The sequence below is a fragment of the Lagenorhynchus albirostris genome, chromosome 20 (assembly GCF_949774975.1).
Source record: "Lagenorhynchus albirostris chromosome 20, mLagAlb1.1, whole genome shotgun sequence".
NCBI classification, from domain to species: domain Eukaryota; kingdom Metazoa; phylum Chordata; class Mammalia; order Artiodactyla; family Delphinidae; genus Lagenorhynchus; species Lagenorhynchus albirostris.
Genome location: NC_083114.1, coordinates 47,200,015 through 47,226,902, shown reverse-complemented (window position 1 = coordinate 47,226,902; position 26,888 = coordinate 47,200,015). Strand labels below are relative to the sequence as shown.

General features: G+C 51.7%; 1 protein-coding gene across 16 annotated transcripts in view; it reads right to left on the bottom strand.

The window, feature by feature from the left end:
• Nucleotides 1-26,888, bottom strand: part of B3GNTL1 (UDP-GlcNAc:betaGal beta-1,3-N-acetylglucosaminyltransferase like 1) — a 158,869-nt gene that overhangs the window by 73,607 nt on the left and 58,374 nt on the right. For 13 of the 16 annotated variants that reach the window (XR_009537400.1, XR_009537399.1, XR_009537401.1 and 10 more), the window contains one exon: nt 1,096-1,748. The exons of 1 other annotated variant lie outside the window; for it this stretch is intronic. Coding sequence is in view for 7 of the 15 variants with exons in the window: in XM_060132927.1 (XP_059988910.1) it covers nt 1,096-1,748 (653 nt within the window). In the remaining 8 variants the exon portion in view is untranslated. The remainder of the gene's footprint in view (nt 1-1,095; nt 1,749-26,888) is intronic. 2 more of the 16 variants (XR_009537406.1, XM_060132934.1) reach the window with 1 other exon arrangement.

Here is a 26,888-nt window from a genome sequence, read left to right as displayed (position 1 = left end):
AACTACAGAACTGCAATCAGAATGGCTAAAATGCAAAGAGCCTGGGGTACACCCTCTGGAGAGGGGGAGACAGCTCGTAACTCACACAGCGACTCCGAGCCTGGGGATCTTTCCAACAGATGCAAAAGCACTTCTGCAAAGTGTCTGCTGTGCTGGGTGGCGACCCCCCTCCAGGCCGTTCCCCCTCCAAGACTTTTTCACCCAGGCCAGACCGGCCCTCAGAAGAGCCCTGTTCTGAACCAACAAACACCATTTTTGTCACTTTCCTTTTTGTTTAAGGGCCTGAAACCGTTGCCTCCTGGGGACATCCAGACCCCTCAGCTGGATGCTGTCCTGCGCCGGATGGCGCCCTCCTCCAAATCTCCGACTCCCCTCCCCCACCTTGCCTCTGCAAGTGCATTTTCCCAATTAAAAACCTGTGCACCTTGCAGGTTCCAGCTCGTGGCCGCTGTGTCCACGACCACTCAGCCACCCTCACCCCTGAGTCTCGCCACCATCCTGCTCTGCGTCCTTTAGCACCTCGACTGTCCCGGCTGCATCGGTTCCCTGCCCTTCTCTCCATGGGCAATAACTGCAGCCTCTTGGGCCTGGAGAATCAGCTGAGGACCAGTCCCCAAACCTAAGTCCAGCCCTCAGGGCACTATGCTCCCCTTGAGCCCCTGGTTTGTAAACCTGAGACCAGCACTGCTCCTGGACGGCACGTCTGGGCGACCATGAGGGACCGTCCGGCCAGGGTCCAGTGCAGGGGGCAGTGGGGGAGCCAGCCTCTCCCTCTAAAATGAGACTGTGTGCGTGATGGGCAGGGGAGTGGGCAGAGGAATGCCAGGTAGGAGCAGGGAGGGGGTTGGCTCCAAGCGGCCCCTGTGCAGTCAGTGAAGGTCCCCCTGAAGCGGAGAGGACATTCAGAGCAGGCAGGACCGTGGCCAAGGTCCTGGGGCAGACGGTGAGCCTGGGCCTGAGTTACCCCCACCTTCCAGCTTGATGGGCCTTAACATGCCTGGCCCACCCCTTCCACCACGAGGACCAGAACTCATGATCTCAAAGCCAATTTAAGGGCGGGGGGTTAAGGGAAAATAAACTAACCCTCAGGTTTACCTTCTGATTGGTGTCGGAGTGCTCACTCTTAAGACTGTCGGGGTGGGAGGGGAGCAGGTCAGCGTCGCGTCCCCATTTCTAGGCCGGAGCCCGGAGACCAGCGTGGGCCCCGCTCTGCAGGTGAGGCCCCTCAGGTAGGCGAGGGTGCAGACGAAGGAGCCAGGCCAGCTTGGACCCGAACACCCCAGGGCCACCGGCCACAGGAGAACTGGGGAGCTCTTCCGCCGCTGTTGTCCAGGGGTGGCAGGATGACACTGCCCACCTCCTGCGCTTTCCCACAAACAGCTCTTAAAGCAGGATGAGGCAACCAGGGCCGGGCAGGTGTGAGCCAGGAGCAGACGCCCGGCGCCCACAGCCTTCATACAGAAACCCCCTGCTTCCCGCACAACACAGGCCGAGCGGTGCCCCGGCTGCACCCTGGGAGGCTCAGCACGCCCGGCCCGGAAGCAGGAAACGCTGCAAAGGCCCTGACCGGGGACGGCGGCCCCGCCCGGCCCCGCCCAGCCCAGCTCGGCCCCGCCCAGCCCAGAGGAGGAATCCACGGGACACGCACTTACCCGCCCGCCCTCGTCAAATGGGCCCACGTGGGAGAACCAGGCTCGGGAGCAGAACCAGGTGGGCATGATCACGGTGGGGCCATTGGAGGTAAACACCTGGAAGCAATTAGTATGGACACAATTAACAGAGAAAAACAGCTCATCACACAACCCACAGGTTATTTGCCACAAAGTCACTCAGAAGGTGACAAGCAAATGTGCACATCCCTTCCCTGTCGGTACAAAGGTTCAAGGGGCTTTAGAGCCAGGTCAGTGGTGTCCAGCTCCCAAGGCTGACAGATGGGCTCGAAGTCCCCCACCAGGTCCTGTTCTGCGGCTGATGAACCACCCAGGTTCTCGGGGGGCGTGCTCTAATCACTGCTGGAGCCAGTTAACGAAAACAAGCATCTAAGATGAAGAGGGATGACAAGGCATTGCACGCCCACCATGTGGGGCCTTCTTCACCATGTCCAGCACCATTGGTGGACAGCTGGGCTCGGGGGCTCTGCAGTGTTACTTTATTTCTACTATGTTATAAAATCTGCACTTGCACCATTGACTCTGTGAGAACCTGGAGGACGTTCGGTCCGTCCTGGACCCGAATCACTGACAGTGAGAGGCTGTGAGCGCACTGTGGGGACAGGGAGCCAGAGGCCGGAAGCTGAGCTGGAACAGAGCAGGATGGACAGACCCGCGTCCCTCTGTGCCTGGGACGTTTCTTCTGTATTTGGACGTGGCTTGTGAACGTCCAGCAGCAAACGGTCACTCAGGACAGGTCGCCCCTCGCATGCAGCCCACACCCGCCAAGCTCGCTCAGCCCTGAGCAAGCATCTCTTCAGCACTTTTGCTTCAAGACGATTCCACCACCACCTCACTCGGCACCCCAAGTGGCTTCTGCGTCTGAGCCACAGGTGTGACCTGAGCCTGAGTTTTGCTGTGAGCGAATGAAACCTCAATCACACAGGTCACTGGGCTTCTTTTAAAGCTGGGGAACATTAATGAGGGTGAGGTCCAAACATTTATCACCATTTTACACAAAAACAAAGCCGGGTTGTAGTGGTTACACAAATATGTACACATGTGCTAAAACTCACAAAGCTGTATACCAAAAAGGAAAACAGTTCGTTTTACTTTAATTTTTCTTAAATTTTTTTTTTTTTTTTGCAGTACGCGGGCCTCTCACTGTTGTAGCCTCTCCCGTTGCGAAGCACAGGCTCCGGACGCGCAGGCTCAGCGGCCATGGCTCACGGGCCCAGCCGCTCCGCGGCATGTGGGATCTTTCCGGACCGGGGCACGAACCTGCGTTCCCTGCATCAGCAGGCGGACTCTCAACCACTGCACCACCAGGGAAGCCCACAGGTTCTGAGTTTTAAATGTGGTTTCCAGCAAGACAGAACTTGTGAGGGTCTTAACAACCCTTCTAGAAATTTGCCAGGCATCAGTTCTAGTCACCGTTTAAACTGAGTTATGTGCACGTGAACGAATCCCATGTTTTAACCTGGTGTGTGAAGTGTAGCGTATAGGGGGCCCAGCGGGCAGTGAGTCCCTCGGCCGCCCTCTGTACACAGGTGCTGCTGTCTGTCCCCTCGAGGCTGCCACTGGGTCCCCCTTCCTCATCCTGTGGCAGAGCAGGGGGCCCAGGTTCTGTCCAGACTGGCCACCGACCAGCTGGCCGGGGGACGCCGTGGAGCCCTCGGGAGAAAGTGGCCTAGGCTTAATGAGCGTATCCCGCCTCTAAAATCCCAGCGACTCATTACAAGAAATCTTGACCAAAACTGTCTTAGAAGAAAACCAACCTTTCTTCCACGAATGGCCCGTTTGGGTCGCTCACTGCACTCACATCACATGTCCAAGTGGACAGGGCAGACCTCCTGTCCCCCACATGTGAAACATGGCCAGGCCCCAGAGCGTCAGGCAGGTCAGCAGGACTCCAGGGCCAGTTCCCTGGCTTGGTCACGATTCTGCCTCCACTGCCCCACGGGCTCAGGCCAGTCCAGCCAGCCCACCGGGGGGCCGAGGGCGGCTCCTGGCTTCTCTGGGATTTGCCCTGCCAGCAGCCACCACCCCTAGCCTGGGCCACGGAAGTTCTGCCAACAGCTAGAGACCAGAACACAGGGCTCTCTCCCTTGACACTTGGGGGGCATGAAGGATCTGGGCACCAGGCTCCCTTTCCTCCCCTTGGCAGCACTGCCCGCTCTGACGTCTGGGTCAGGGTCCAAGGCAGGGAGGGAGAAGCACAGCAGCCCCCAGGAGGGAAGGGGTTCCCAGGGAGCTCCAAACACCCTGCCTCTCTTGGCCCCAGGCTCCGGGCAGAGCCTTCAATCCCGACAAGCCCCTTGCACAGGCACACGCGCACACACACAGACACACACCCCACTCCCACTGCCCTGGGCAGGCGGCCCCGAGGGCTAGCCCACCACCTGCGAGAGGGATGTGCTGGAATTGAAGACCCCGGGTACCTAAGTCGGCTCACTTCCACTCTGATCAGGGGCACGGGGCAGGGGATGCCCACACCCTCCTCAGCCCAGCACACGAGCTCCCACACCCAGTGGCGCTGCAGCCTCAGAGGGCGGGGGCGGCTCGGGCAAGGACCCCGGAGGAGGGCTGAGGTCCCCACGCGGGGCGGCTACAGCCACCCCCCACCCCCACCTGCGAGCACGGGCGCTGCGTCTGGCCGCGTTGGCTTCGTCACGTGACCACCATGTGCTCCTACTACCCACTGATTCTAACACACTCTCAGCCCCCAGGCCTCCCAGCCGAATGTTTGATTAACACACACGGGTTCGGCTCACCTGTGAGGCTTCATTCTGCCGGCGCTGCTGAGATGGACACCGCGGATGGCAGCTCACGTCACAGCTCAGGGTCCAGTCTGGTGGGGCCTCTTCCTAGCCTGCAGGCGGCCTTCTCCCCACGTCCCCACGCGGCAGCAAGAGCTCCAGCGTCTGTGCTACTCAGCTCATCACGGGGCCCCACCCTCACGGCCTCAGCTGACCCTAGTGACTCTCAAAGGCCCCACCTCCCAATCCCATCATATTGGGGGGTCAGGGCTTTGATACAGGAATGGGGGACAGACACTCAGTGACCTCCAGCTTTGCTCCGCCCTGACCCCCAGTGTTAGGTGATCCAGAGCCCTGCTCCATGGACCCTCCCACCCAGGAGCCCATCAGCACTGACCACTCATTCCTGATTGCCCCCAGGCTCCAGACCACAGACCTGGCTGCCCAGACATCTCCTCTTGGTTGTGTAAAGGGCGACTCAAACGACTTTCTTACAGCTTTGTTGACTATGATTGACATGCAATACACGGTACATATTTAAAGTCTGATGAACGTGACCAGCATACAAACCCCCTCCCCAGCTTCCTCATGCCCGTCTGTCCCCCTTGGTGAGCTCCCTGTCTCCCTCCCCAGGCAGTTGCTGATTTGCTTTTTTTTTTTTTTTCTTGGCTAAGTGCCTTGTGGGATCTTAGTTCCCCAACCAGGGATCGAACCCAGGCCCTTGGCAGTGAGAGTGTGGAGTCCTAACCACTGGACCACCAAGAAATTCCCTGATTTGCTTTCTATCACAAATAAGTTAGCTTGCATTTTCCAGAATTTCACATAAATAGAGTCACACAGTAGTGCTCTCTTCTGGTTTCTCGCACTCAGTACCACCTGTTCACTCAGAACTACAGCTATTTTTCCATTCGCCTATTAGTGAACGCAGGCTGCTCCCAGTTTGTGTTGTGGGTATATCTGTGTGTAAGCCTCTGGGTGGAGAGGCTTCCATTTCTCTCAGGTAAACACCCAGGAGGGAGTGGCTGGATGATAAGGCAGTTGTACGGTGAGCTTTCAAAACCAATTGCTGAATTGTTTTCCACAGTGGTTGGATCATCTGCATTCGCACCAGCGGTGTGTGAGCTCCCACTGCTCCACATCCTCGCAAACACTTGGGATGGCCAGCCTTTATCTTCTAGACGTGCTAATAGGTGTGCTGCGGTATCTCATGGTGGACTTAACATTTTTCTAATGGTTAATGATGCTGAACTAATTTACCATCCATATACCTTATTTGATGACGCATCTATTCAAATCATTGGCCCATTTTTTATTGGGATGTTTGTTTTCTTATCACTGAGTCTTGAGAATCCTACAGAGAGGTCTGGGCACAAGTCCTTTATCAGATATTATTTGTAAATATTTTCTCCCATTCCCCTGGCCTGTCTTTTCATTTTCTTAACAATGTCTTTCGGGACTTCCCTGGTGGTGCAGTGGTTAAGAATCTGCCTGCCAACACAGGGCACATGGGTTCGAGCCCTGGTCCAGGAAGATTCCACATGCCGTGGAGCAACTAAGCCCGTGTGCCACGACTACTGAGCCTGTGCTCTAGAGCCCACGAGCCACAACTACTGAGCCCACATGCCACAACTACTGAAGCCTGTGCACCTAGAGCCCGTGTTCCACAACAAGAGAAGCCACCGCAATGAGAAGCCCACGCATTGCAACAAAGAGTAGCCCCTGCTCTCCACAACTAGAGAAAGCTCGCGCGCAGCAGCGAAGACCCAATACAGCCAAAAATAAATAATTAATTAAAGAACAAAACAAAACAAAAAAATGTCTTTCAAAGAAGTTTGTAAATTTTTTTTGATAGGTAAGAACTGAATTTATTTAGAGAGAAACACACTCCACAGACAGACTGTGGGCCATCTCAGAAGGTGAGAAAGGCACCAGGGTGTGGGGTTGTGAGTTTTTATAGGGGTGGGTAATTTCATAGGCTAATGAGTGGGAGGAGTATTCCAGCTATTTTGGGAAGGGGCGGGGATTTCCAGGAATTGGGCCACCGCCCACTTTTTGATCCTTATGGTCAGTCTTGGAACTGTCATGACGCCTGTGGGTGTGTCATTTAGCTGGCTGATGTGTTACAGTGAGCGTATACTGAGGTTCAAGGTCTACTGGAAGTCAACTTGTCTGCCAATTTGGACCCATGTGGTTCTAATCCTTTTATGTCATGTTCTCGGGCTACATCATTCTTTCAAAGGTTGTGCTCTGCCCCCTTCCCTCCTGTTTCATTCCCCCCTCAGAGATTTTACTCCCATATTCTTTATGGAAAGCAGAAGGGTGATAGTAAGGAGTTTGTAAGGTTGATGAAGTCCAATTTATCCATTTTTTTCTCTTATGAATTGTGATTTTGGTATCTTATCTGAGAACTTTCTTGCCTAACCCAAGGTTGCAAAGATATTTTTCTGTTTTCTTCTAGAAGTTTTATAGTTTTAAGTTCTACATTTAGTTCTAGGGTCCATTTTGAGTTAACTTTCATATGTGGTGTGAGGTTTTAAAGTCCCATTTTATCCACGTTTTTCATCTGTTCAAGGATTATGCTCTTTCTCCAGTGAACTGCATTTGCACTTTTATAAAAAAACCAGTTGTCTGTGTACACACGGGTCAATTCTGGACTCTAGTCTGTTCCTTTGATCTGTTTGTCTGTCTTTATGCCAACACGTACTGTCTGGATTAGCCCTGAAGTCAGGCAGTGCTGGTCCTCTAGCTTTGTTCTTTTTCAGGTGAACTTTGGCTATTCTAAAGCCTTTGTATTTCCAACAAATTTTAGAATGAGTTTGTCAATTTCTATTAAAAAAAACCCTGCTGTGATATCGACGGGGACCACGACGAACATACAGATCAATCTGGGGAGGATGGACATCTCAACACTGAGTCCTCTAACCCATGAGCACCGTGTATCTCCCATTCACTTAGGTCTTATTTAATTTCTTGCAGTAATTGTACTAGTTTTCTGTGGTTGCTGTCACAAACTACCACAAACTTAGTGACTTAAAACAATAGTAGTTTATTTTCGTACAGTCTGGAGGGCAGAAGTTCTAAATGAGTCTCGCAGTGTGAGACTGGGGTGTCAGCAGGGCCTCCTCCATTCAGAGGCAGGGGCACCATCGTTCCTCACCTGGTCCAGCTTCTGGAGGCTGCCAGCATCCCTCGCCCTCCCTGGTTCACAGTCCCTCTCCTGTCTTCACAGCCAGCAGCTTGGTGCCTCCTCGTCTTTCTGGGTCAAATCTCCTTTGCCCCCTCTTATAAGGACACTTATGACGGCATTTACGCCCCACCTGGGTAACCCAGGACAATCTCCCTGTCTCAAAGTCCTCAATCACATCTGCAAAGACCCTTTTTCCATTTAAGGTAACATTTCCAGTGCGCCCACCGCCCCCCCAAATGTTTGCAAACGTTTTTGGTGGTTACACCTGGGTGGGGTGGGGTGGGGGGATGTGAGGAATACTCCTGGTATCTAGTTAGGAAGGGAAATGAAATTTTAACTGTGATGAAACACACTACACCCTCAAGACGCTACGATTAAAAAGACTGACAACACCAAGTGAAAATCGTACACACTGCAGGAGGGGCGGTGAGACAGAACCACTTTGCAAAGCAGCTGAGCAGATGCTCAGACCCGCTGCACAACCAGCCACGCCCCTCCTGGGCACACGCCACACAAAACCTGTCCGCGAATGTTCCAAGCAGCTTTTTGCGCAACAGACAAAAACTGTTTGAACCCAAACGTTCATCAACAACGCGTGGCCGGACACTGAGGTGCAGCCGCAATGGACGCGCCCCAGCAAATAGATAAGCTGTGGATAGGCACGCAACTCAGGTGAACGTCAGGGAAGAGCAGCCACCAGGATTTCATTCGTGTGGAATCCTGAAAACGTGAATTCTAATCACTGGCAACAGAGATCAGGTCAGTGGTGCCTGCGGCTGAGGTGCAAAGATACAAACTTTAAAAACCTTTAACAAAATCTTTGCTGCCACCAAGGAAGCTGCCAGCACGAGTGTCCTGAAGTCATCAGTGCAGTTCTGAGACGCGTGAGTCCCAGCATCCCAGCATCTGGGTGCTTGGGGGGCGGCGGGGGGGCATCCTGGAGGGTCCAGGAAACCAGGCCCATCACCGACAAACGCCACAGAAGGGCCCCTGAGGCCCTCTGCACCCAGCATTTTCTAGCAAATACAAAACATCAGTCCCAAGAAACGTGCTCCATAACTTCCCCTGTCAGAAAAAAGCGGATTTCACACTGTTATTTGGAAACCATTACAAAGCAAAACTGAGCTTCCTGTTTTCAATGCTTACTTGCCAAAACCCCAGATGTGTTTTCTGGCGAGTGACTCTGCAGCTGCACACCTGATTTCCAGCTGTTTCCCCCGGTTGTGGGACCGACCAGAGAAAACAGACCCAGTCCCCAGGCACACAGGCGCATGAAATGAGGCTGTGAGTGTAAAATGCACATCAGATTTTGAAGACTTATGAAAAAAAGAATGTCAAATATCTCGTTGATATTTTCATAATGATCACGTTGAAAGGATAATAGTTTGTATATACTAGATTAAATAAAATATTATTATAATTAAATGCATCTGCTTTTTTTACCTTTTTAGTGTTAACTATTAAAATTTTTTAAAATTATATTTTGGCTTGCATTTGTGGCTCATGTCATATTTCTTTCTTTTTTTTTTAATTCAAGTATAGTTGATCCACAATGTTGTGTCAATTTCTGCTGTATCACATCATATTTCTAAGTATCTGTCCCCAAACAATTCAATCTATTCTTTGGTGGTACAGACCCATGAAGCAGGAGGAAATGCACAGAAATGGCAAAGGCTAGTTCAGACAACGGGCGGCTCCAGCGAGAAGGAAGGGGTTTAGTCAGAGTAGAGCCAGGCCTTCACCAGGACTGGCTGAGGGTCGGGCCTTGGGTGGCTGTGGACTCTGTGAGCACAAGCCCGCCCCCCTGCGCTGCTTACTGCTTTGTCAGGACCTCCAATACTTGGAAATTAAAACAACGTACTTCTAAATTTCCATGGGTCGAAGAGAAAAAAACCCAAGAAACTCAGAAAAGATTTTAGGCCAAAAAGAAAGGAACAACACATCAAAATTGTGGAATGCAGCCAGAACAATATTTAGAGAAAATTTTATAGATTGAAAAATGCTTATATTAGAAAAGAAGGTCTCAAACCAATGATCTAAGCTTCCACCTTAAGAGAGGAAAAGAGCAAAGTAAACAGAATAAAGGACATAATAGATACAAGAGCAGAAATCCATGAAATAGAAAATGAACAATCAAGAATAACCAAAAGCTTATTCTTCAAAAAAAAAATCCCAATAATATTGACAAATCTCTAACTTACATATGATCAAAATAAAAGATAAAAGACACAAATGATCAGTATGAGGAATAAAAGAACCTAAGTCACTATAAAACCTACAGACATTAATAGCATAGTAAAGGAACATTATTAAGTTTATGCCAATAAATTCAATGACCAGATAAAATGGACAAATTCTCAGCTGCTCCAGCCAAGCAGACCAGGTGCCTGATCTGGGGGGAAAGGCACCACAGATACCCCCAGCCCTGGTCCCCAGCCCACCACAAGCCCAAGAGACTCACCTGCCCACTTAATCCACAAACCGTTACCAGTGACAAGTTGTTCTAAGCAGTAAGTTTGGAGTCGCTGGTTAAGCAGCAGTACATAAGTAGAACCAACGTAAGTGTGTGTTGGGTGGTCTAAGTGGTGGAAATACCATGACCAGAAGGTAAAAGAAGTTAGAAGTGCCACAGGCAGCCCTGCCCCATCCAGGGCTGGTGTGGAGGGAGGGGAGGAAGAGGGTCACCCCCAGAGCTGGGTAGTGGGGCATAGCACTCAGGGCCGGAGTCCTCTGTAGCTGCCGTTGGGCACCCCCTACGTCCCCAGAAAGGACACGGGGCTGGAGGTGCCTAGGGCCCCACGAACCCCACATCCAGAACGAGAACTCCCGCGGAGCAGCTGTCAGCCGAGCAGCAAAGGTTTGGGCCTGTTTCCTCCAGTTTTGTGGCTGAACCATCATAGCGGCCGGACCTGAAGAGCCCTCCACGGGTCAGGCGTGTTGTTCGTGGGCTGCACGCTGGCCCCAAAGGGACAGTCCCTGAGGCCCAGAGCAGACCTCCCCCGTCCTGCCAGCTCTGGCGCCCGCGTGCACATCGGTCACTTTGCTGTGTTCTCCGTAGCGTCTCTCCCCACAAGGAGGGGCCTGTGCACTTTCTCATCTGACCTTCAGACTGAACCCAGGGAAACATCCACGTCCTGGAAACATATTCCACTCTCAGTTCCAGCGTTGGGCCGATGGAAGGAATCATTCGAAGTTCCAGAGAGATTTGCCAGCAGCTCTTTCAGAAAAGACACCAAGGCTTCCAGCATATGAATATTCAACAGCTGCTGAGGACGCTGCCGGGAAGTGTTCTCACGTGTGGTTCGTTCAAGGAACCCAAGTGTCAGGCCTACACAGACGCACACTTGGTAAACTAAATGTTTGTTACGAGACAGCATGCTGGCCTGCAGTGGTCCTCCATCCCATAGGCCCTGGCAGGAAAGGCCCCAGAAGGGCACTCAGGCTGTCTGAATCACTGAACTTTCTGGAAGTATTGTAGGACAGAGGATCATGGGCTCGGGCACCCCTTTACTCACAAGCCATCACACAAGAACTGGTTACACATGGCCCAGGGAAGCAGTCAGATTCATCAAACCTTCTCGCCCACGCTTATGCATCATCATTTTATTTCACTGAGTCGTTCCAGCACCAGGAACCAGGCCCACCTGCTCTTTCTGAATCTATGGAGGAAATGGACGGAGGGTAGATTTAATGCTTTAATACGATACTCTTCTCTGGAAGAAAAAGATGACTGCCAGGGTTTGGAATTTTGCTCCCAAATGAACTGAATAATACACATTAATAATATTTCAGATAGACCTTAAAATCCCAAATCCTAAGAGAGAACAGGAAGAGAAGGCCCACGTCCATTCCCGGGTATGTGGTCAGTGTGTCCCCCAAGGACTAAAGCACTAAAAAGTAACTTACTAAGTGGGATTAAGAAAGAAAACACTACAGCCTACAACGGGCAGGCTACAGCATTGGGCACAATTTTAAAAATACTTTGGGGACTTCCTTGGTGGCGCAGTGGTTAAGACTCTGCGCTCTCAATGCAGGGGGCCCGGGTTCAATCCCTGGTCAGGGAACTAGATCCCACACGCATGCCACAACTAAGAGTTCACATGTCACAACTAAGGAGTCAGCGAGCCGCAACTAAGGAGCTGGCGAGCCACAATTACAGAGCCCATGAGCCACAACTAAGGAGCCTGCCTGCCACAACTAAGACCTGGTGCAACCAAATAAAGAAAAAAAGAAAAAGAAAACAAAATAAAATATTTTGAGTAGAAAATCAATACTGACGACATAAAAGTCAAGTCTGAGAATGAAATGCAGAACACTCAGGCTTCCCCCTAAAATGAGAGAGAAACCAAGGGTTTACAGCAGGTTTAGAAGCAGCTTCATGTCCCGAGAACCGCACATGGTGCCGTGTTGACCACGACACCCCACGTGTCCTCACACCTCTCTGTGCTCTGCGGCCTCCCGGCCTCATGATGTCCACCCAAGGGGTGGGAGCTCTGCCAGCCCGCCTCCTGCATGGATGACACAGAGCACATGCGTGCCACCCACACAGGCAATGCAGGACGGGGACGCCTTGGCCAAGAGCTCCACGTGGGCAGTTCTGCCCACAGGACGCTGGGCTGCAGGGCCAGCATTTTAGTTCACACGCATCCACACTCATCCCACGTGGATGGAGCCCGATTTACATTTGGTAAATGTAAAATCCTGGTTCCAGAAACATCTGCTGAGCCACTTACGACGTTGACGCAGCCGGTGGTGGAGGAAAGGTTTTGGCGGCTTGACTGGTTTTCACTGGCAGGTGAGGGTCTGACCTGGCGACCTACAGGCACACACTGCCCAGGCCAGCTGCTGACCTGCCCAGGTGGTGGGACCTGAGGGGGTGCACGCAGCTGCTTCCAGCTGCTGCCGAACAACCCCTTCATTTTGCTCCCAACTTGGGGGTGGATTTGGGATGGGCAGCACCCATGTGGCTCCCTCGCCTGCTGAGCGGGCAGTGCTGGCCCTGAGAACCACCTCTCAGATCTCCTGGGGCCTAGTGCTGCCGTCTAGGCCCAGCGGTCCAGCCCACGTCTGGGCCAGGAGGCGCCTCTGGCCCAGGGTCCATCCCTTCTTCACGTCGGAAGCTCCAAGTCACCACACGAGGCGGCTGGTGTGCCCAGCACCACCCGAACTCCTGGCTGTTTGCACTTCCATGGCTGGGTGGGGCGTGTCTGTCCTGTTTTCCCCTCTAACCACAGTGCCCAGCGGTGTCCCGCTCGCCACAGGGCTCAGCGAGTGTCCAGTGGGTGATCGGGTGAGAGCCAGAGAGTGGGACCCACCTGAAAGAATCAGGCCTGTGCATGTGCTCTGCTCACACGCGTGCAGGTACACATGGCCGCGAGCGTCCACCGTGATGCGAAAGCAGTGGGTGGACACTCTGTGAGGGGCTGACTGCACCAAGAGAGCCCCAAGTGCACGGGCAGAGGTGGACGCAGCGTCCTGGGCAGGATGCACACACTTGTTTCAACTGAAGTCCCCAGGTAGGGGCAGCCCGGTGAGTGTCAGTTGTGCCTCGCCATCCCACCCTTGGCTCCGCAGGCCCTTGGCCCCCAGAGACCACGTGACGAGGTCACGAGGAGTCGGAGGTCCCACAGACCTCTCTAGATCAGACTCAGCTGTGGGATGCTAGAGGTCAGAGGTCAGAGCATCGCACACTGACCCACCCGTAGGGGTGGGAGGCCTGGGAGAGTCTCCGGGCCAGCCAGAGGGGTGAGGTCCACAGGAAGACGTGGCCTGCAACAAGGCTGTGAAAAGGCCCTAAATTTGGGGACGACGGGCAGCAGCTGAGTAAGAGGGCAGCAGCCAGGACCCCGCGGCACCCGCTGCCCGTGTGTATGAGAGGCAGGCGGGGCCCAGCGAGGGGGCGGCAGCACTGCCACACCTCCTGCCTCTCCCGGCTCTGCCTGTAGGGGCCCCACTTGTGCCGGCCGGGCCCTCAGCGGGAGGATGCCGGGGGACGTGGGCCATGGGGCAGCAGCAGGCCTCCGCCGCCCTGCAGACCACGGGCTGTCGCCACCCTACACCGGCACCGCCAGGAGGTTCCGCGCTGCCCTGACGGCCACCCCTCCTCAGCCTGACGGCTCACGTGTCAACCGCATTCTTGGGTGGACTTGACGTGGGCACAACCCAGCCCCTGAAACAGCTCTTTAACTTGGCAGACGCCAGGGATCCCACGGCAGTAGTAGGCACACTGAGCCAGGTGGACCCCGACTCCCAGCCTCCTTGTAATGGGTGCCAAGGGCACTGCTCTCCCTGAAGCCGGCTCAGCGCTTAGCGCCCCCGGGGCCCAGCTGGCTGCCAGCCACCCAACACTGAGTCAGTGATAACGATAAAAAGACAATGTCAGGAAAAGCCCTCCTGTCATTATTTGAGGAAATTATTAAACTAACTCCAGGGAAAAATTATCCTTTTCATTACATTAAGGTCAAGCTGCACCCACCCTTGGGGAGCTGGGAGCCCCTCCTCTAGAAATGCCAGGGTTACACCATGTCCCTGGGGGCGGCAAAGCTGGCGAACCTCTGATGTGGGGGAACAGAAGAGCCATCCCTCCAGCTGGGTGTGTGGGTCATGGTCCAGCATCCCCGTGGAGCCGCCTGCGGCTGGCCTTGGGCCGGCTCCTTCCCTGCCCTGTCTGCTTCCCCCACCTCCTTCCGGTCTTGAGCTCTGCTTTGGGGAACCCAACCCAAGTCACCCCTGTGTGTTACAGGCAGGAGAGGATGGGTGGGGGCACAGGGGGCTTAGCAATGACCAGGACCGGTGGAGGGAGGCTAGAGAGACATGTCTGTTCCAGGGGTGCTGCTGGCGGAGGTGGGGCACCCACACCCTGGGCGCTGGGGCCGCAGAGGATGGTGGGTGTCAAAGATGGTGACTTTGCCCTGGATATGGTGAGCTTGAGGGGGAGGTCACTCCCAGCAGGGACCTGGACAGTGGGCTCCACCCCGAGTCCTGCGCAATCTCCTTAACTTCCCCCGCTGTTTCCTCGTGACAGTACTGACCTCAGGGGGTTCAGGGCTGCACCTTCAATAGGTGTGAGGCATCTGGAACAGTCACGGGCTCACGCTCCTTGATGGGCATGACCCGGACCTCCCCAACCACGGGATCGAGGTGGGCAGTCCCACGACCCCCATCTGCCCTCTCCGACGGTCCACACCCACCCTCTGCTCACCTCCCACCATCCTCAGAACAAGAAGTGCCCAGGCTGGGGCCGCCGCCTCTGCCCGCACCACCTCACCCCACGTCTGGGTTTCATCCCTTTGGGGCAGCTGTGGCCCCTCCTCCCAACCTTTAGGAGCAGTTGGGCTGCGTGGTTACAAACAGGCCACATTCTGCTGCCCTCTCTGCAGTCCTGGTGGTCCTGCCCCGGGGCCTCCCGTCTGTCCTCCAACCACACTACACGCTTTTGGGAGAAGAGAAGGGAGAGGGTGATGGGCTGCGTCAGGACCCCTCCTCTGGGACCCCTCCTCTAGGACTTGTTGTTGCATAAGGATCTTCTTGGCTCTGTGCTTTGATCTCCAAATTCCCTCTTCAACCTCCCTTTGGGGGAGGGGAGGAGGGTGGGGGAAGGAGGAAGATTTTTTCTGAATGTGCAACAAAGCCTCCCTGGGAGCCAGCTTTGCAGGGCAGTCCCCCCCGCAGTGACATGGAGATTTCCTTAAAACCCAATTTACACAGAATCATTTCAGATTATACATAATTGCTGAGAGCAGAACACCTATAATTTTTCGGAGCTGCTCCTTCCCAGACATTTGTTAAAGCTTCATACTTTCTCGGTCTTACTGACTCCCCACCTCACCCCACCTCCCACCCCAATCCTATTTGAACAAGACAGAACAGTTTCCAAAGCATTTCGTAATGTTTCTCTCACTCTACAAAGAACAAAGAGAGGGGCCTCCGTCCCCACCCGCCACTCCCAGGGCACCTCTCGGCCTTCATGCCTCTCACTGAGCTTCGCTGGGGCCGCAAACCCTGAGGGGCTCTCTGTTTCTCAGGGTGCACTTGCCGTTCCTCACTCTCACCTCTTTCCCATGAACTGGCGTCTCCTCCAGTAAACATCTCACCCTGAATGATCCTTAACCACATCTGGGGACATTTTGGCTCCAATCACAGTTCCAACAGAAAGGGCCCCAGACCTCCTCACCCTGGCCTGGCTGTGCCCTTGGTCCTGCTGAAGGTCATCTGACTCAGAGCCCTAGCACCCCGTACGGAGACTCAGACCCATTCGTGCTCCAGCAGGGGCAGCAGGAGGCCTCTCCAGCTCTCTGCTTCCTCGCTTCCTTCTCCAATCAAGACTCAGAGAAATCAAATGCAATGCTTAAGCAAGAACTTTTCATCATGAACTCCCCAGGACTGGAGGTTTTTAAAAAATCAATTAAATGTAGAATTAAACAAGACAAGCCATATTAAAAAACCTTCCCTAAAATGAGAGAATGTCCAGAAGACACATTCATGATTGTTTTCTTTAAAATATTTACCCTAAATCATTAAACATTTTTTCTTTTAAAGAAATACATATTTGATTCAAGTAGTATAAAATATAACGAACGATCCCCCAGAAGTTAGTTATTGAAAAAAAGAAATACATGGGGTTTTGCACATCAGGGATAGGAGAAGGGAAGTGAACACTCCGGACCCCGCACACTTGGACTTGAATACACATTTTCCCAAAGAAGATATACAAATGGCCAATAAGCACACAAAAAGATGCTCAACATCACTAATCATTAGGGAAATGCCAATCAAAACCAGATATACCACCTCACACCTGTGAGAATGGTTACTATCAAAAATAAACAAACAAAAACAAAAGCAAAACCAGAAAACAGTAAGTATTGACAAGGATGTAGAGAAATTAGAATCCTCTTACATTGCTGGCAGAAACGTAAAACGGTGCAGCTGCCATTCCTCAAAACGTTAAACATAAAATGATCCTGCAATTCCATTCCTGGGTATATACCCCAAAGAATCAGAGACAGGGACTCAGACAATGCAGGGCAATATTCACAGCAGCATTAGCCACAACAGCCAAAAGGTGGAAATAACCCAGTGGCCATCAAAATGTGAACGGACAAACAAAATGTGGTATAAACAGTACATACACACGATGGAATATTATTCAGCCATGAAGAGGAGTGAAATTGTGACACACACCAGGCACTGCCATAACCCTGCATTATCTGAAAGGACAACGGGAACAAAAGGATAAAAACGGAACCAAAAAGAGCAAAGAAAGTATAAGTTTGATGGTCACTTCTTTTGGTCCCGTCAGAACAATGCAATTATTTTCAAAATCCAAAGAGAAGTTGGCTCATCATGATGGTTTCTTTCAAGCTTTCCTTTGTTCCTACTTCCAACAGTCACCCATGACTTAAGACACCAGCAGCCTCCTGCCATCTATGGCTGAGGGGCTGCATCCTACCTTTGCCTTAATACTCACATGAACGCCCAGACACACCTGAGAATACAGGATGCTGGCTTCCACTGGATTGGGGCCGCCAGATGAACTACAGCAAATGAACTATGATGAGAATGTCCCCATTTGCTTCAAGGGTCCCTGCCTGCGTGATTCTCCAGACCAGACTACATCTGACTCCAACGAGCAGTTTACGTTCATTCTTTTGTTTTTAAATAAATTTTTTTTTTTTTGGCTGCATTGGGTCTTGCTGTGCGCAGGCTTTCTCTAGTTGCAGCGAGCGGGGGCTACTCTTTGTTGCAGTGTGCAGGCTTCTCATTGCAGTGGCTTCTCTTGTTGCGGAGCACAGGCTCTAGGTGCGCGGGCTTCAGTAGTTGCAGCACGTGGGCTCAGTAGTTGCAGCACGTGGGCTCAGTAGTTGTGGCACATGGGCTTAGTTACTCCACAGCATGTGGGATCTTCCTGGACCAGGGATCGAACCCGTGTCCCCTGCATTGGCAGGAGGATTCTTAACCACTGCGCCACCAGGGAAATCCCTATACTCATACTTTACCTCCAGTAAATTGCACATGGGAAATGGCCACTCAACACACAGCTGACACCTAAGACAACTTCCTTCTTAACAAGGAGGCCAGGATAAGAATGAATCACAGATTCATGGGACCGGGAGTTTCGCCGGCACATTCTAGCAGGTACCACGGTGGGCTTGGCTCCCTCCAGCACCTTTGTATGCCCTGGTGGGGGCTGGCTTGCTCCAGGTTATCCCCTTTAATCAGTTAAATGACTCAGACATGAGCTGTGATCTTTCTTTTCCCCAGGACTATCCTTTCCATGACTGAAGTTCAATTGTATCAGCTACAGTTACCGTAGCATCACAACCAGAGTCCGGATGGCATTATCTGCTTCCTGCTCTCCTCACATGGGCTGGGCCGGCCACATGAACAATTTAAGCTAAAGCACATGAAGAAAGAGAAACACGTCTGCTGAGTAAACTCTTGTGTTTCTTTAAACGGTGTGTGTGTGGCAAGTTGAGGGGTGGGAGGAGCTTATATACTTTTTAGATTTCAAAGAAAATGGTTTTCTTAGGAAATATTTCCATCTACCTCTGCCATACAACTTGCATGCAAGTCACAGATTACTGCATAGGTGTTCAGTGATTCCAAATGCCAGTGACCAGACCCCAGGCCTCCAGGAGAGACCCTGTGTGGGGCTGGGACTGTGTCTGACCCTCCCTCCCTGTGGTCCTCAAGGTGAGGCCCCGAGGACCTGTTGGACACGCACACCCTGGCCCACCCGAGCTGCTGACCCTGGTCATGATCTGGGTGAGAGGCTCTGAGGGTGAGAAGAAACAGAACTAAACCCTGATCTAATCTGCTGAGTCTTCTTTCTTGTGAAAGAGCGAGAGAGAGAGCCACGCAAAAATGGCACATGTCTAAGACGTTCAAGATGAATATAAGAGATAAATGCCAAGGTGGTGAAAATAAGCAAATGGGAAGAGCAAACGCCTATAGGCCCAGCAATGCCCATCGCCGCCAGCCCTCAACCTCCCTGAGAGCTTTCTGGGAAAGACAGAATGATCCCATAGTGACCGCAGACCACTTCCTGGCCCAGAGAACACACCTACTAAGGACATTACAGTCTGGTGCTGGCGAATTAGCCACACCACTGCCTCACTTGGAGTCGGCAAACTTTTTCTGTAAAGGTCCAGATGCTAACATTTTAGGGTCTGTGTCACAGGTACTCAGCTCTGCTACTGCAATGCAAAAGCAGTCCCAGACAACACGACATTAACAAATGGGCATGGCTGTGTGTCAATAAAACTTTATTTACAAAAACAGGCAGCAGAAGAGATTTGGCCCTCCAGCCAGTCTGCCAACCCCTGGTTTAAGTGGTAAGCAGTGGAGCATTGACTTTAAACAAAAATTGCTTCTTTGATTACTTAAACCTGGAATAGGCTAGTATCTCCCCTTCACCTCTCTTCCAACTGTAGGGTCTGTGATTAAATGCAGTACAGAGAGTTGCGGAAACAGTCCCCCAGAACTCAGAATTCCTGGAACCTAAATAAATAGATCCAAGAGGTGTAAAATGCTTTCATTGCTTTTTTCTATACTATCATATGTTTAGGTAAGTTACAGGTCATTTAGTCTTACTCAGATGACAGCACAGTGAGGGTGTGCAGGCCCCAGCAGAGGGCGCTCAGGCCGCAAGGAGGGAAGCTGCCCGCGGCCACAGGGGTGGGAAGAACTGGCCCACGGACAGCAGCGTCAAACCTTGCAGCTTACCACACAGCACCTGGGAACACAAACGCACCTCGCCAGCAAACTGTTCTGGGAGCTCCTTTTCCCCAGAAACACCCGGCGAGGCTGCGCAACTGGCAGGATGCGGAGCTGCGTCCTGAGCTGCCTGTGGCAGGTTGAAGGCACAGGGTGCAGGTCCCACCTCCCACCCCATCCCTCTGGCCCTCCAAGGAAGGGCCGCAGCTGGCTCCGCCCCGCTGGTGTCCCAGCTCCCCCAACCCCGTCTGGTCCTGGGACCAGCCCAGCCCAGCTGGCTGGACCCTCTCTGCCCTCCTCACCCACAAGGAGGGGCCCGGCCCTCCCACCACCCTCTGTCCGGGAGTCCCAGCAAGTGGCCTTTGTTTCCAGCATATGGGAAGTCATTTAGTTGGTTTTCAGTGATATGTTTTACAAATACTGTCTTCACCTCACTAGTACTTTGTATTTCTACGGGAATTGCATCCCTCCCTCTGGACCATAAAGCATGTCTTCAGGAAAGAGCTCTTTTTACTTGAGGAGGGGTGAGTATGTAAAAGAAAAGCTTTTCTAAAATGGTCAGAAGCTGTTATGTGAACAGACCAGGCCAGTACCCTCTGCAGCACAGGACCTATTTGGGATGACAGGTCCTACCTGCAACATCAGGACACATCCCAGTGATTTTTCTCGGACCGTCTGTGATGACGTTCACGCAGAATGCAGACACCTGATGTCCCCGAACTCCTGTGGCACCTGAAGTGAGGGCAGCAGCTGGACATCAGGGCCGAACAGCATCTCTACTCTGATATCCAATTATGAGTTAGACATCTGTTCCCAGACACTGCAGATTTACAACCAACCAGACAGAGGATCAAACCTCTTCGCAGTGGAGCCAAACAGCCCCCCGAGATGCACGAAGGCCACCTGTCTGTGGTGAGGCAGCGGCTGTGGCCCTGGTTCCCAGAGGACCGAGGTGAGCTCCTCTGGCTCATGTTTGGGTGAGAAAAGGCAAGTTCTGAAGGGGCAGAAGGACCCTGGTTGGTGGGCAAGGTGACACAATGCTTCAGGTCACGAGGCCACCACTGGTGTCCTACTGTGAACACAGGTCATGGGTTCGGGTTGGGGGGGGCGGTTTCAGCTGAAGAGAAACAGAATGGCCCGTTAGTTCATTAGGACAGATAAGGAACACACACAGGTGAGGGGAGGAGTGCACACAGGTGAGAGTGCAGGTGGGCTGAGGAGACCTCCCCAGGATCACCAAGCTTGCAGTTGCTAATGATTCCTTTTCATCGATTTTTGTCTCCTCTCACTCTTGAGGTGTCACTCCCTCTTCTGGTTCTGATATGTCACCAAGTGAATAATCAGATAATCTAGTTTCTTGAAACTTTGTTGAAAAGAAGGGGCTCCCAGGCAAGGCTCAGGGGCCATGCTGCTGCTCTGGGACCTGGGAGTTTGCTTTTGGGCTCTCCCCTTATTTTGCCACCAACAGAAAGTGCACTTTGCAAAAATAAATTCTATGTAGCTCATACAAGTTAAAAATCTTCCAGTGTGCCTTGGGGAGTATACAGCACAAACTGAAACATTCCATAAGCTACTGGCCATACTTTGTCCTGAACAGAGTCCACCTTGGTTCTCAAGAAAGGCGCGTGAAAACATATGGATTCGGATGGATACTTTTCAATGCTTCTGGTGCTTTAAAAACACAAAAGGAAGGATAAGGGACTTAAAATGGGCTCCGTTTTTTATTTAGAAAGGAGAAGCCCTTGAGTTAAAGAAAGAAAATGAAGCATTTAATGAAATTTATAGACCTCATTAGCTATATCTTACCAGGAAGTGATATGAATTCTTCTTAGAGAAAAAGAGCAAAGTTTATATGACTCATTTCCAGATTCCTGTGGTTTATTATCCTCATTTCTAAATTCTAATTTGTTGCAAGACTATCTTTAGACAGATAACAAATTTTCCAGGATTCTGACATTTTAACACCCACACAGCAACAAAAAGACACTTTGAAATGAAATCCAAAACCTATGGCTTCTGGATTTAATAAAGACACAGACATCAATACAAAGTTTATTTACTCAATAGTACTTTTTGGAGAAAGTTGGTAAGTAACCACTTTTTCAACTAAAAGTTGCTAGTGTACCATGGCTCTATAACGCAGACACTCCTTTTAAATGAGAAAGTGAAGAAAAACAGTACAGGTTAATCCACTTAAAAATATGTACTTTTGGGGCTTCCCTGGTGGCGCAGTGGTTGAGAGTCCGCCTGCCGATGCAGGGGACACGGGTTCGTGCCCCGGTCTGGGAGGATCCCACATGCCGCGGAGCGGCTGGACCCGTGAGCCATGGCTACTGGGCCTGCGTGTCCGGAGTCTGTGCTCCGCAACGGGAGAGGCCACAACAGTGAGAGGCCTGCGTACCGCAAAAAAAAAAAAAAAAAAAAAAAAAAAATGTACTTTAAAAATTTTATGCATGTTAACTGATTAGAATTAGGTAAAAACCATTGAGCTGTGAAGGACAGATTTTTAAGGGAAAGACACACGGAGCTGAATGAATATGTGAAATGTAATTGTCTGGTAGACCCAGGTGGGTTCTAACCGCCTGGCTGTAGAGACTCCACTTGGATGACAGGAAAGGTCTTTCAAAGCAGCTACGGCAGAGTAGACACAAGAGTGGGGTCAGGGGCACGTGGGAGGCCCGGTCCCACGGGCAGGAAAGAACCCGTGATTCCACCTCATGCTCTGCCTTCTCAATCGGCCGAAGTTACCTTCACTTAGTTTTGCTAAATATCTTCAAATGCGTGGGTCACACAGATGGTTGGCCCTGGAGTCTGGTTGTAGCTGCTGAACCCTTGCATTTTACCAACAATGAAACTGAGCGCTGGCTGGAGAGGAGACAGAGGCCAGGGCCTCTGGGGCAGCAACCTGAGGGGGGCTGGGAGGGGGGCGCCCACTCCAGCAGGGACCCGGGGAGCAGGACACCAGCGCTTTTTCACCAGGGCCGCTGTTGGCCTGCAGTGTGGCCTGAGCCCTGGACCTCATGAGAGCCTCCTGGGCCAGCTGGCCCCTGACCCCCTGTGGCTCCGACCCCACAGGGTGAGCCTCTGCCCTGTTGCCCCCCCCAGGGGTGGGTGGGGGACACCTGCGTCCCTGCCCTGGCTCTCAGCCACTCAAGAGCATCCCATCAAACTCTCCTGCTTCTCCTGGATCCTCGTCAACAGAGAAGGATCGTGTGGCTCCCCACACAGATCACCAAGGTCGGCACTTCCGTCAGCCCGCTTTGGGGAGGCCGCGGCGGGTCAGGAAGCAGGGAGGTGGTGCGGCTGACCAAGGCTGATGTCCCAGAGCGGAGCTGCTGGCTGCGGGGGTGACTGCCTCAGGGTATAAGCTGAGGAACGTGCTGCCGACGGCGAACGTTCAGCAGTGGAGAGGCTGCAGCTGCCCTGAGGGCCCTGGGGTCTCACGTGAGTGAGGAACATGGCGCAACCTCCGGACCCAGCACGCACAGTGGGGACCTTCACGGGCTCGAGCAGCAGAACCTGAAGTGGGGATCTTGGGTACACCGTCCGGGAAGGGACGAGGGGCCAGGCTGCACACGAGACCGAGCCGCGAGGGGTCACCCAAGGGCACGCACTGCAGCCGAGGGGAGGCGTATTCTCTGCATTTTTGGAGGCCTGAAATGTTTCAACTTTTAAAAAAGTTATCCTTTTTCTATTTTTTAAGGAAAATGTATGTGGAATGGCAAGTACAGAGGAGGTGGTCAGGGGCTGCTCTTGTTAGGGGAGGGGTGACCAGAGTAAAGTGTGGCTTGGTCCCCTCCGTGGACAACTAGAACATCAAACACACACACGAGTGTCCTTCAGCCGGGCCGGACATGACCCTCTCGGTACCCAGGGCGAGCCCAGTGGCCTCGGGAGACGGGGACAAGGGGACGAAGCACGGAGTCGGGAAGTCAGGGCCGTCGGGATGTCGCAGGTACTGGATTAGAATAAAAACATGAGCGTCTGGTATTTCCCGCTGCTGCACTTCTCTGTCTTCTCATTTTGAGAGGTTATCTGCCCAGAACTTCCTCTGTCTCAACTGATGTGAGCTTCAGTTTCTCTGCTCTTCTTGGTGCCTTTCTGCTCCTTTGCTGTTGCGGCTTCATTCAAGTGCTAGGAGCTGGTTGAGTGCGGTCGCCCCTGTCACATCCCATTGTACACAAAGGCCTCTCCCTTGTTTTCCTTGCTCCCTAATTGAGTGTTTCTATAATTGAAGAAAAAGGAGGCCTGTGCTCCTTGTGTGTAAAGCACTTATTCTATCTCCCCACTCCTTCCTGGGCTGCTTCTGGCCTTCCTCCCAGGTTGGAGACCTGCTTCCTAGATCTCATATCTTCCTCCTCTTCAATTTGCTTCTTAATTTGATGGAATGTCTTCCAGTAAATTTCTGAGAAATCTTTTGTAAGAGACAAATATTTTGAATCCCTATATGAAAAAGTCCTTGTTATATTTTCACACGACTGACAATTTCGTTAGGCATAGAATTCAACAGTCAAAACCATTTCTGTGAGAATTTTGAAACTTGTGTCCCAGTGTCTTACGGGTTCCACTGCAATTGCTGAGAAAACCAAGACCACATTTGTTCCTGCTGTTCTCCTCTCTGAACTGCCCAAGGGCTTTAAATCCTGGGCAGGGTCTTTTCTCGTACCCTGGGCAAGATACCCAAGGGCCCTTTTCATCTGGCAGCCCACATCTTTGGTTCTAGCAAATTTTTCTGAATTATTCTTAGCTAATTTACTCTCCTCCACGTAAAAAGAAATCTCACTATGCTGGACTGTGCTGTGTCAAATCAGCAAGAGCTGGGCACCAGTTTCTCAGGGGCCCCTTCTCAGTGTGAATCCAGGTTAGAGCTAGACCCGAGCAGAACCTGCCTCAGGTTGGACAACAGAATGAAGGAGGACCACCGTCCCAGAAAGTCATGGTGGTCAGGTAGGGGTGACGGGGGTGACACAGGCAAGGTCCCCGCCCAGAGGCCAGCATCCATGAAATGTGGGTGGATCTTCATGTTCTTTGGGGACAGAAGCTCTTGTTCTCAGGACGCTTCTGGACCCCACTCTACGCACCTGTTCACCTGTATTCTTCATCATATCCACGACAGTAAACTGTAAACATACGTGAATGTTCCTCTGAGTTCTGTGAATGGCTCAAGCAAATTAATTGACAGAGGAGGGGGTCGTGGGAACCCTGATTTATAGCCAGTCAGGTGGAAGCACAGGTGACGACCTGGACTTGTGATTGGGCTGAAGTGAGGCAGTCTTGTAGGACTGAGCCCTTAATCTGTGGGATCTGACGCTGTCTCCAGGCACGTGGAGTCAGAACTGAGTTTTTTAGGACACCCGGTCAGTGCCTGCTCAGAACTGAAGAACTGCTCAGTATTTGAAAAGGCAAAGGAACTAGAATAGCAAAAATAACTTTGAAAAAGAAGGATGAAGTTGGAGGAACCACATTAACTGATTTCAAACTTCCTCCACAGCTACAGTGACCAGGAGAGTGTAGCCACGGAGTGACACACAGATCAATGCAACAGAATGGCCCAGAAACACACCCACACGAGCACGGCTGACTGATTTTTGACAAAGGCCAATAAAGGAAGGTAGTATTCTCACCAAAAATGGTGTGAAAACACTTGGACATTTGTAAGCAAAGGAAAGGAAGAAAGAAAGAAAAAGAGCCTTGATCCAAACCTCGCTCCTTATGCAAAAATCAACTTAAAATGAATCATAGCTCTACATGTAAAACGTAAAACTATAAAACTTTAGGAGAAAATCTTTGTGACCTATAGTTACATAAAGCATCCTTAGACATTGATACCCAGAGCACAATCTATTTAAAAAATAGATGAGTTGGACTTCACCAAAATTAAAAACTTTGGTTCTGTGAAAGACTCTTGTTAAGTAGATGAAAGAAAAGCCACAGATAAGGAGAAAAGACTTGCAAACACACCTAACAAGGGACTTCTGTCCAAAAGGAAACTCAAACTCGATAGCAAGAAAACAAACAATCCAATAAGAAAATGGGCAAAAGATCAGAACAGACGCTTAGTGGATGGTGCATAAGCACATAAGAAACTGCCGTTAGGAAAATGCAAGGCAGAGCAGTGATGAGACACCACGGAACGACTGGCATGAAAAATCTGACACCACCAAGTGCCGAGAGAGGAAATGGCGCGGCCACTCCGGGAGCCTCGCGTGGACTTCAACTTGAACACAGATGCACAGTCCCAAACCCGGTGCTCATCCCAGGAAGTGAAGCCTGCCCATCAGGGTCTCAGCAGCCCTACTTGTCACAGCCCCACAATGACGGGCGCGTCCCTGCAACTGGACTCTCTCGGCAACAGGAGGAACAAACTGTCATCTCGAGGGCACAATGCGGAATGAAAAAGGCGTGGTTCCACTGACATAACTGCCTCAAATGACAAAACTCCAGCGAAGGGGACAGAGAAGTTGTTGCCAGGGGCAGGGGCAGGGGCAGGACAAAGTGTGACTAGCAAGCAGTTTCTTTGGGGTGCAGGATAGTTCCAATATCCTGATTGTGGCAGGGGCTGTGCTGATGCAGACGCGTGATGAAATTCCATAAACCCCCCACCCCTCCCCAACAAGAATGTGTGAACCCCGAGCAGGGTTGTACCAGTGTGCATCTTCTGGTTTGAACATCATACTGTGGGTATGTTACGAATGGGGGGCTGGGTGAAGGGCACACAGGAACTCTACTATTTTTGCAACTTCTATGTGAGTCTGGAGTTATTTCAAAAATACACAATTTTTAATTGGTTAGGCTTTGTAAAATGACTCTACGATCCGGTGGGGAAGCAGTTTCTCTGTGCAGGTACCAGGAGCCTGGCCTCCAGATTAGAGGCAGGAATAACATTCTCAAAGAGTTTCATCAAAAATATTCAGGCACGTGTTAAAAATGCACATTTCCAGAGCCACTAAATCAGAAACTCTATGGGAGTAGATGAGGGATCTGCATTGTTTTCAAGTTTTTGAGCTATTTTATGATCAAACAAGTTTGGGGAGTGCTGGTTTAGGTAAAGAGTCTATACTTACAGAGGTAAACTTTAATTATCTAGAAATTTTGCTAGTCTAGAGTCCTTGGATACTGGATAAAGTGAGAGTCTGTGCATTAGTGCTGGCAGGTGGGTTGTACATTTTTCCCATTTACGTTCATGCCAAGCTGTTCAGACGCTGCGGGCAGATGAAAGCTGGGTGACACCCTCCCTGTGGAACGCACGGGGCCACGAAGGAGAGGCTGTACAGGAAGGGGGGCTGTTCTCTTCGCTGCAGCCCTGTCCACATACCACTGTGTCCTGTGGGCCCAGGGGCAAGGGACACAGACCAGGGGGGACCACCAGGGGCTGTGGAGGAGCCAAAGAGGGTGTCCAAACGCTATGGGCCGAATTGTGTCCCCCAAAGCCCACTGCAGCCCTAACCCCCCAGGCGACTGCATTTGGAGATGAAGCCTTTAAAGAGGTTTTAAGGTTAAATGAGGTCATGGGTGGAGCCATGATCCACGAGTCACCGGGAGTGAGCCATAGAGGAAAGGCCCTGTGACGACTCG